The 11,217-nt window shown below is 39.7% G+C and overlaps 1 protein-coding gene across 4 annotated transcripts; it reads right to left on the bottom strand.

Moving 5' to 3' along the window:
* Positions 1-328: 328 nt before the first annotated feature.
* LOC100705122 (NXPE family member 3) lies at positions 329-8,801 on the bottom strand. 4 transcript variants are annotated; one of them, XM_019346609.2, is made up of 7 exons: positions 8,560-8,801; positions 7,752-7,852; positions 4,912-7,619; positions 2,457-2,749; positions 2,129-2,199; positions 973-1,179; positions 329-889 (listed from the first exon to the last, which is right to left on the bottom strand). In XM_019346609.2, exons 3-7 carry the CDS (start codon positions 5,452-5,454, stop codon positions 336-338), a joined length of 1,668 nt encoding a protein of 555 aa, XP_019202154.1. In that variant the 5' UTR covers positions 5,455-7,619; positions 7,752-7,852; positions 8,560-8,801; the 3' UTR covers positions 329-335. The 4 variants fall into 4 exon arrangements, with proteins under 4 accessions (XP_019202154.1, XP_019202153.1, XP_025760577.1 ...); XM_019346608.2 differs by having other exon boundaries at positions 4,912-5,337; positions 7,679-7,852; XM_025904792.1 differs by having other exon boundaries at positions 4,912-5,992; positions 7,679-7,852.
* Positions 8,802-11,217: the final 2,416 nt, after the last annotated feature.

An 11,217-nucleotide genomic window follows, 5' to 3' on the forward strand; every position in this document is an offset into this window, starting at 1 on the left:
AAGCTTACTTCTTTTGTGGTAATGAGTGAAATACTCAATAAGTGACTTTGAATTACAACCTACTGTCAATAAAACATTCATAGCGGCTCATAGATTGGTTCACTGGAATGAGCCTGTATGAGGCAATATTCCCTTATGTAAGTCCTGCTTGTGTGTCAGTTAAGGAGTTCCAGTATTTCTAGGAGTTCCAGGATTGTTGCATGAAAATCCAAAGGCTCAGTTTAATTATTCATTACTATTTATCATGCATTAGACTCAACTCAGTCTGTATTTCTCTGTTATAAATAAGCAAGAAATAAATGTGTGTGTGCATGGACTGCTGAAAACAATCACATCTAGCCACCTTTTTTAGGGCATATGTAGGACAGGAGAACATTAATCATGTTTTCAATAATTGGAGGCTGTGGGTGGAGTTCATGTGGCAGGTTGTGGGCCACGACCATCTCCCAAGCATCCACCAGATGGACATTCAGTCCTTTGAACATAGCCCTGAGCACCTTGTCACGCTGCAGCGAGTACCAGTCGCTGTTAGTGATTGTCTCATAGAGCGTTAGATTTTTTGGGTTTGCAGTCCGAATGACAACCAGTGTATCTGGAGCCCTGGACAGCAGCCGCACCACCGCCCTGCGGATGCTCTGCAGACGCCGGATGTAGACCTCAACGGGGAAAGTGCTGAAGTGCGACCAAATGCCAAGAACTACGACGGTCTCGCTGCCTCCAGTCACGCTGTCTAGTTCGTTGGCAATATAGCGCAACTCGGTGATTGGGACTTTGGAAAACCTGATAGGAGGACCATGGCAGCGGTATGTCACCAAGATGTTGTTCGCATAGTCCAGAGCCATATAAGGTCCAATTTTTTTCTGGCTATGCAGGTTAAACTCCTTAAGATCTGAATATAATACAGAGAGAATGATTTAAGTTTCACTGTGAAGAAAATCAAATTGTTGCCAGAGAGGTTTGTGGAGCAGCTACCTGGTAGTGTTGCGTTAAAGTATTCAAACCACTGCCTGACGGTGGAGTCTCCGTATATATGAACCACCTTTCCTTTCAGACACTGAGTGATAGCTGAGGAAGTGTTGAAGTGAGGAACACTGGGGCCACGTAATGCTCGCCACACACTGTGGAAATAATACCCAGAGGGTCTAGACTTCACAGTGCGGCTACTCACCATGGACCATCCTGAGAAGATGTTAAAAAATAAATAATAGTATATTTTTAACCAGCTGATAAGTCTAATGTTACTGTGGCAATCATGCGTAAGTTAAGCAAATTCCAGAGAAAAAAAGCCACTCTACCATCATACTACAGATGCAAGACTTCACACCACTATATTAGTTTTGGAACAGTTTAACCCTGTGGCCATCTACATGAAATCATGGCAGCTTTGCACATATCATAATTTGTCTTGATTGTAAACCTTACAACTCACCACATGTGTGGATGTTGAAAACTTGCCTCAAACTGAAGATTAAAGAGAGAGGGTGCACTTCATTCAGCATTTTATCTGCTAAGTGCAGCTTGTGGTGTGATCAAAACATTTTAGAAACCAGTCAGAAAAACCAAAAACCTTATCTTTTGTTCATGGTTAATTTATGACACTCTTCTGGTGCAGCTACTTTTAAATTGCATCTGGAAGGTCCTGTTATAATCACTTGCATTGTGCCTTCTATCATTTAAGTATGGACCTTAAATTTGTGCAGAGAGCACATCCGGTGGGAGATCAACTGGAACTGTAGTCACTGTTTGACATTTACAGGTTTGTGCAGGTGAATTCCTGAAGGAAAGCTGTACTGTAACATTCTGAGAAGTCTAAGTATATCCACTGGAAACTGAACATCTAGTATGTATCAGCACACAACTGTGGGCCCACACACAGTGCAATGAAAATTGTGAGATCAAGACAAGTTGAAGTGTTTCAACACAGTTGCGAAGACCCAGCACTGCGAGGGCACAGAACATGGCTTCCAGGGAGTGATCCATGTGTAGCAGTCAAGCTTCTGAAGGAGCACTGAAAAAAAACTTCTTAGGGATTATCTCTCCACATGAACACTAACATCGCATCCAAAAACTTTTAGCTTACTCCATACTAATAAAAAAAATGTAAATAATTGGAAAAATTGTACTTTACCTTTAGTTTTTGGCAAAACAGTGACACCGGAAGGTCCTGAAGCTGGAATGGAGACTTTCATGTTGACACCACTGAGGCAAAGCACACGCAACAAAATGATTTTGATTGCAGAGAACAAAACAAAAACACCCCTTTTTTTAACCCATTTAGCATTAACACAAGTACAGACAAGGTTTGCTTCACCGTCTGAGTGTAAAATATTAGCTTTTTGGAAGAAAAACCTCAAAATCATCAAGTATGACTGATTTTTTGTGTCAGTCACTTTTTGCCTATACTAACTTTAGAAATTCCCCATTTAGGTCACACAGATAATGTGGCATATACACACCTTTGAAAAAGGGTCTCTGTGGTCATGAGGTTTTTTTTAAGCCTTCCTTTGGAGTGATTGATCCTGGTATCACAACTCAGATTCTTTGGCTTGTAGCAGAACCACGGCTCGCCTGTACGGAGGTCAGTGTAGTTGCACACAGGCTGCTGGGTTGGACGCAAACATACGTTACAGACAGTAGTTTCATTGATGTAGCCTGAGCGGAAGAGGCTCTTGAAGTAAATCCTGTCAGGGTGTTTTCTGGTCAGACTGTGCAGCACTGTAATTGCCTCACTGGGGTGAACCAGTGTTACCTGGGAGGACAAAGAATGACATTCCTATTTGTGTATTTCTCTGTGGATTAGCATACAGCACAGCTAAACTTCCCTTAGATCATGATGATGTCATAATGATCATGCCTGGGCATACTGCTTATGACAAGAGCAAATGGTTGAAGTTAAATATGCAAACCACACTTTTAGACATCATGTATCTAGATGTATAGTGGTCATCTTGTCAGTATTAATATGGTTTTAGTGGCTTTAGAAATCAACAAGCAAAAGAAGCACTCCAAGAGTGCAAACCGCTACCAAATCAGCGCACTCTCCGAGTATTTATCTTTAAGGGAACAGCAATACATTTTCTATATATACATTTTTTTCTTTGTTCATTTTAAACATACTTTAAGACATTTGAAGATTTGACTATTTTCTGAGAAATAGAAGTTCAATTTGGATTTGATGGCAGCATCTAAAAAAAATGGGATAGTGGAAAGAAAAGGGTGGAAGAGTGAGCTCTACTAAAACACAGTTGGAGGAACATTTTGCAGTAATTAGGTTAATGGGCAACATGGTAGTAACATATTTGGGAATAAAGAACATTTCAGAGAGGCCCAGTTTCTTTGAATAAAAGAAAAGATGCAAAAATTACAAACTGTGGAACAATTTCAGAACAATGCTCCAAAATGTAGGATTGAAAACACTTAGAATATTTCATCACCTACAATATATATATAATATATTTGGAGCAATATATAATATCATCAAACGTCTTGGAGAAATCTCTGTAAGCATGGGATAAGGGGAAAAAATATTAGATAGCTGTGACCTTCAGGCTTACAGACAGCATGCATAATTCTGTCATGGAAATCACTGTGTGACCCCAGGAACACTCCCAGAAATCACTCTGTGAACACAGTTCACCATGCAATTCACAAGTGCAGGTTAAAGCTCTATCATGAAAAGAAGACGCAACGTGTGAACATGATAAAGAAACACCACTATCATCTCTGGGCTAAGGTCATTTCAATTGGATTAAGACAAAGTGGAAAAAACTGTTCTGCGGTCACATGAATTGAAATTCTAATAAAGAGGAAAGGAAACATCATGTTAGCAGCACTCCGTTCAAAAGCCTGCTTCTCTGATGTCAGGCGCAGCACATTAATGCTATTGGAACTGGCAGCTTGCACATGTGGAAAAGCATCATCAGTGCTCGGTGGGAGGATCCGTTCTTCTACAGGTTTTAGAGGAATATATGCTCCCATCTAGAAGATGGCATTTTCATGGGAAGACTTTCATGTTTCAGAAAGAGAATGCAAAAGCAAACAGTGCATCTTTTGCAACACCATGGCTTCATAGTAAAAGAGTCACATACTGCTTAACTGGGCTACCTACAGTCCAGACCTTTGACCAACATTAGGAAAATTAAAAAAATGATACGATCCAGGCCTGTTATCCACTAGAATCCTATATCAAGTGAGGATGATACAAAATTTGGTTTCCTTAGTTGTTAAAAGAAGAGGAGATGCCACACAGTGGTAAACATGACTCAGTTCTAACTCTTTCAACATGTATTGCTGCCATTAAATTCAAAATGACATTTTTTCTCCTTACAGCAGGACATTTTCCCAGTTTAAACTTGTTATATTGTTCTATTACGAAGAAAATCTTGATTTATGATATTTGCAAATCACTTCGTCCATACTTTTTTGGAAGTGAGGATGTATGATGTATCACATAATATTGATGCTTAAAGTTGGTTGCAGTAAGAGTCATGCACAAAAATGTGGTCTCGGCTTTAGAGTGTGGCTTTTTGACTGGGTGCAGTTGAAGTTTTAACAAAGCTTAAAGTTAAACTTGAGAAGTGTCAAATTAGAGCCAACTTCCATGTCCTTTTAGGACCTGAAACCTTTTTTTCAGTGTTTATAGCTTGGCTTTCAGATTTACTTCATTTTATGTCAAGTGTGAATTGTGTCTGATTAGTTAGATTCTGTTACCATTTGTGTGTTTTACTTTGAAAGTTGTCTCCTGTGTCTGAATTTTACTTCCCTATCCTTATTTTAATCGTTTGCACCTGTGTCTTGTTTAGTCTACTATCTTGAAATGAGAATCCTACCTTTGTCTGAAGATCATATTGTATTAAAAAGGAAGGCTGACTGAAAGACCATGATCACATTGAAATTCAGTTTTAGCATCACCTCAACCTCTGCGTTTCCTTCCCAGGGTAAATAGAACACAGCGGAATAGGAGCCATTGAGATGATCCACCACTTGCCCTACCACACCTGCACCAAGAGTTGGGTTATGGAGCCGGGCAAGTAAAATGTCTCCCCCAAATTTCTTTGGAAGCCCCTGGAAGTCGTACATTTTGATCAGAATCTCCAGGTTATCATCTTTGTGCCACTCTCCGTCTTCCCTCCCTGAGAGAATGGTGAAGCTGCTGTGTGAGGGATCACTGGTCTTGCTCAGGTAATGAGGAAATGGTAAAGGTGGAGTTTCAGGCCAAGCGATGGACTTCATTAGGAGGTATTCTTCATGAGTCTCCTTAAGGGACAGTGGTTGGAATTTGCAGAAGTCATAATGTCTGTCTGCGTATGAGCTATGGATGGTAGACTTCACAGTATTCTGAAAATGGGAAACAGAGAGAGAGCACAGCAGAGACAAAAATCCATAAAATAAATGGCCAGCAGTTAACAAATTACAATAAAACGTTTCTCTTGAAATTGTATTTCCTACTTTCATGTCTTATTTGTGCCAACACAAATGTCTAATGATCCACATCTGCTTGATCTTCAGGAAAATGAATAAACTATTCAGTGAAGATGTCAAATACAAATGAATGCACTAAACCTGAGCTTGTTCCAATATCCGAGTTACTTCAGGTTAGTCTGGGTGAACATTAACATTAAACTGACAGAAAGAGATGATTTACCATGAACATGCACTTTATCACAATGTTGGCTCTATTTAGGACAATGAGGCAACAAAGCCAGCCATCCTTCCAGACATCCATCCTACAGAACAGTTCCAAGGGCGTAATTTGTGGTCCACGGTCAATTCAATTGAATTTTATTTATACAGCGCAAAATCAATACAAAAGTCGCTATACAAACAAAGCGCTTTATATTGTAAGATCGATCCTACAATAATACATATAGAGAAAAACCCAACAATCGTATGACCCCTTATGAGCAAGCACTTTGGCGACAGTGGGAAGGAAAAACTCTCTTTTAACAGGAAGAAACCTCTGGCAGAAGCAGCCTCACGGAGGGGCGGCCATCTGCCGCAACCGGTTGGGGAAGAAGAAAGACAGGGATTAATAACAAGTATGAGTCAATGGAGAGAGGTCTATTAACACATAGTAAGTCATGTTGCTTGCCCGTGACTCATGGTTTAATTTTCTTTTGACCTGGATTTTTACAGTAAAGATTAAAAATACACAGCAAGAGAAAGAAATTATGACAAAGCTTTCAAATTACATGCATGGATGCTTCATCTATTTTTTTAAACTAATGAGTACCTTCTGAGTATTTAAAAAAAAAAAAAAAGATGATTGTACTAGATAGATTTTTGTTGTTTTTCAACAAAACAACAAGAAAATAATGATGTTTGCACATTTTAACTACACAATATTTTTGATGCAGCCTATATTATGGAGCATGTAAACCTTCTCTTCTTAGATTGTGAAAACAAATCATTATTCAGTGAGTGGGTTGTAACTGTTCTTCATTGATTGTGCTTACAAGTAAAGACAGTTGGAAGCTATCTGGTGAGTGAGCTTCAGCGTGTCTCCTCATTCATAAGGGAGCAAACCTAAAAAAAGGTTTATGGAGTTACCTTGTCCTGGTAAAAGGGACAAAACGAATAAAACTTGAAGATTCTGTATATTGTTTCTCATTCTTTTGCTCAGTTAGTGTAGGTATTTAGTTTTACCAATGGGTAAATAGGAAATAAGACTTCCCCTCCTTACAGTGTAATTGCAAATGACTATCGAGTAACTTCTAGACCATGCCCTATCATATAGGACGAAATACACCTAATGAAAAAGAATTTGCATTTGACAATGAGAACAGCACAGTCAATTGTAATAGATTTGAAAAATATTAGTAGTATACTGTGGATTTTAAACATTTTTACTGAAACAATATTTAAAAAGAATTATTTGTGAAATATACTAATAATATACTTTATAATATACTTTTTTTAAAGTTTATATTTAAGTTGTCAGATTAGAAATTGTATTTTTTGTGTAAGAAGCCATTATGTTGCTATTTAAGGTGCCCAAGGTCATTTTGTACAAACATTTTTTAAATGTGTTTCCACTCACAGTGACTGTGGGACTTCTGGAGAGGTGTATAATGTATGGAATGTGGGGGGTATAATCACCAATCACTTTTTTAATTGGTTTAGATTTATTTGTTACATGCTAGGTGAAAGAATTACTCTCATATCAGGACTGGTGGAAATAAGATAAATACACCTGCTTACAATGCATCTTGGTTAGCACAGGTAGACATTTATTTGCCATATAGACAGAGTTCACAGATCAATCCTTTGCCATCATGTCTGCTGGTTATATTTACAACATCCCAGTTAAATACAGAAACCATTGGCAAGAAAACTACACTGCTAATTTTGAAATGTAAAAAAACCAACAAAAAAACAATGCCTGTCATTAATTAAATGAAACTATTCTAAAAACACAGTTCATTGAACCTTATCTCACTGCCTAAAATGATTTAAGTCCCAAATAAATGAATAAAGAGACATGCAATTGGTGGGGTTACGTTAACTGGTGATTCTAAATTGCCCATAGGTGTGAATGTGAGTGTGAATAGTTGTCTGTCTCTATGTGCACGGTGCACCCTGCCTCCTCCCCAAAGACAGCTGGGACAGCCCTCATGACCCTGAATTGGACAAGCGTAAGAGAAAAGATGTATAAATGAATGAAAAAACAATTCCTCACCTCCAGGATGTCCATGAAATCTATCACGAAGCTTAAGGCAAACACGACCAAGAATAGGAAGATGCAGCCATACCTTGGAAGGCATGTGCGGACCTTTCTTTTACAAACTTGGAATTTCATGATCGATGAACAGTACTCATCTTTCCCTGCAGTGTAGCAGCGTGATGAGCTCACCTGGTACAGGAAAAAAATAAAGAAAAAAATATGGGTTGGTAACTATTTATTCAGGGGGAAAAAAAGTTCTCGTAAAACTTCTCTGCAATCATAGAAGATGCTGAACATCTGCCAGCTAATAAACATGGAGAGATTTTTCATCAAAATATTTGAACGTTATAATGATTGCGGCCCAGCCTGTAAAATATAAATGAGCTTTCAACATTACTCATAGGTGTAAGCAGATATTTATTTATTTTGGCTGTTTATGATTATTTGGTACTTTAACCCTTCAGTACAATAGCAGCACGTTTTCCCTGCATTTAAAACAATATAAAACTAAAACAAGGAAAATAGTTCCTGTATAAACTACTGCGCATTTCCATATTCATCTAGGTTTTCACACACACGCACACACACATTTGTTACTACACTTATGACAGCTGTATTTGAATTGAACAACTTTGGGATAACGTCTTGATGCATTCTCTTGGGGAAACCTGCAGTCAGCTGAGACTGAAGAAGTCACTTGGATGAGTGACGAAACGTTTCTCCCACAAAACGCTACGTCCAGATGAACAGATTCAACTTTTGGAAACTTTGGGATAAATAAACATAAATGACATATGGTCTTATCCTAACGAATATGACCTTGTCATGTTTGTTTTTGCGGATAACTGACTCTAGTTATTGTACTTAAGTCTTTCTTAGCACAAAGCGTGACTCACAGGTTTGACGTGCTGCAGGACCTGATCTGTGCCATTCTGGACCATTGAGCCTGCTGATTTCCTGGAGCTGGGAAAACGACACATCGTTTGGTCCTACTGGGACTAAACTCAGACTTCGTCCGTCTTAACTCTGTTACTGATAGCTTTACATTGTATTTGTGTCTTAATGTTTTAAATCCGACAGGTCGTGATTTCCACAGCACCGCTCACTATCGTTATTTCCTGTTTATATGTGACGTCATGCGGCGCCACTTTCCACGCAGGAGGATAGAAAAACATGGACAGGAGTACTTCAGCATTGACTTGGATTTTGTTCTTACTTGGCCAGTAGTGTCAGTCAGTGTGTTTCTCTCTATACCCCTTTGCTTTTACTGAGTATTTTTTTTACTCTGTGGGTGGAGGATGAGAACGGCCCAATAACTGGAAGAGGGGAGACTCCACAACCACGTTGGGTTCCTCATCAAGCACCCCTGCCCCCCACACACATTTTTACCTCTGAACATGTTCTCCTCCTACAAGGCCTTTCACCACCTGATTATTGTCGTGGCTGTACAAGAGAACATTTGCTCACTCTTTGTTACTCCTTATTTCTGGGAATTGTGTCCAAAAGCTGGCTCCAAAACCCCTCTAGATTGTGGGTGTCAAAAAGAAGAATATCCCCACACCTGGATCCTTCATTGGGAACTCTATGGGGATGTGGAGTGCAACACTACAGGCCAACTTCAAGCCCATAGAATAAGTCACCATCAGTGGCGGTCCTAGCCTGTTTGGCGCCCCGGGCGAACACTCCCTCTGGCGCCTATTCTTTCTAAACTGAGCACCTGATGGCTTTGAACTTTTCTTGTCCATCTTCCTGGTTTTAATTTTGCACTCCAGTATGAACACAGATCCCCCAACTCGAGGATCGCCACAACATAACCTAATAGACCTACACCTTAGTTCACAGATTCACTTTGTCTAAGATGTATTTCTAGGATTTCACACAACCCAGGATTCAAATCATGAATAGATAATGGGCTTGGATTTACAACATTATGAATGAAATGTGCTCTATTTGGAAGCAGCAGGCCACCCTCCCCTTTCGACAGGCTGTGTGTGAGACTTTAAATCAGCAAACTGTAAATTATAAAATTTAAATTGTTATAGATCCCTTTACCCCTATTCCTAAAGTGTATTTTTATTTCTTACTCTTCTTATATTTATTGTTTGTTTACTTGCACTGCTGTAACTGGAGCCTCGTCGTCTCGTCTCTCTATATACTGGACTGTATGTAGCGGAGATGACAATAAAGTTTACTTTGACTTCGGCAGCGAGCAGGCGCACCGAGAGCTCTCGCGCTCACTTTTCGCGTATAGAATTTCAAAAAATCATCGGTGCAAATTATAAGTCTGTATCATAATGTCTGGTGTTTTCGTGTTTGTTAGTTTGTTTTTATTTTGCTTTATTTTGCGGGTTGGTTATTAGATGCTGCTCCAGCCAGCCACATGATCCCCCGCCGCCCCGCCCTCTCCTCCCAGTGCCGCAAGCAGCAGGCGCACCTCGCAACCGGAGGGCGCCTTTATACCCAGCAAATGGGCGCTAGAAAACCGATAGGTGCCTATGCCATTCCCAATATGCGCTGGCTGATGTCAGGGCAGCATGAGTATGAACATTTTTTTTTTTTTTTTTGCCGATGCCCGTGATGCCGCCCCCCACCACGATGCCGCCGTGGGCAACCGCCCATGTCGCCCGTATCAAAAACCGCTACTGGCTGGGGAAATAGGTTTTGCAGCTGTTTGAGCTAAGATTTTCAATTTATTCACAAAATGAAAACCCATAATGTGTTTCAGGCGAGAAACGCACTGTCTCGCTGAAATAAGGCGATTTTCACCAAGTCCATAAAGACGGCTGTAACTTTTGATAGGAGACTCGGACACACATATTTCAGGCTTGGCCTTATAGAATTCAGCATTTCCATGCTGGGGAAATAGGTTTTGCAGCTGTTTGAGCTAAGATTTTCAAGTTATTCACAAAATGAAAACCCATAATGTGTTTCAGGCAAGAAACGCACTGTCTCGCCGAAATAAGGCGATTTTCACCAAGTCCATAAAGACAGCTGTAACTTTTGATAGGAGACTCGGACACACATATTTCAGGCTTGGCCTTATAGAATTCAGCATTTCCATGCTGAATTAATAGGTTTTGCAGCTGTTTGAGCTAAGATTTTCAAGTTATTCACAAAATGAAAACCCATAATGTGTTTCAGGCGAGAAACGCACTGTCTCGCCGAAATAAGGCGATTTTCACCAAGTCCATAAAGACAGCTGTAACTTTTGATAGGAGACTCGGACACACATATTTCAGGCTTGGCCTTATAGAATTCAGCATTTCCATGCTGGGGAAATAGGTTTTGCAGCTGTTTGAGCTAAGATTTTCAAGTTATTCACAAAATGAAAACCCATAATGTGTTTCAGGCGAGAAACGCACTGTCTCGCCGAAATAAGGCGATTTTCACCAAGTCCATAAAGACAGCTGTAACTTTTGATAGGAAACTCGGACACACATATTTCAGGCTTGGCCTTATAGAATTCAGCATTTCCATGCTGGGGAAATAGGTTTTGCAGCTGTTTGAGCTAAGATTTTCAAGTTATTCACAAAATGAAACCAATAATGTGTTTC

This window comes from Oreochromis niloticus, unplaced genomic scaffold (assembly GCF_001858045.2).
Source record: "Oreochromis niloticus isolate F11D_XX unplaced genomic scaffold, O_niloticus_UMD_NMBU tig00007122_pilon, whole genome shotgun sequence".
NCBI classification, from domain to species: domain Eukaryota; kingdom Metazoa; phylum Chordata; class Actinopteri; order Cichliformes; family Cichlidae; genus Oreochromis; species Oreochromis niloticus.

Coding starts and splice junctions, on each gene's coding strand:
- LOC100705122 (XM_019346608.2), bottom strand. CDS start 8,643: ATGTGTCGTTTTCCCAGCTCCAGGAAATCAGCAGGCTCAATGGTCCAG. Junction 7,853..8,559: donor TCCTGCAGCACGTCAAACCT/GTGAGTCACGCT, acceptor TTCCTGTACCAG/GTGAGCTCATCACGCTGCTA. Junction 890..972: donor CTTTAACGCAACACTACCAG/GTAGCTGCTCCA, acceptor TATTATATTCAG/ATCTTAAGGAGTTTAACCTG.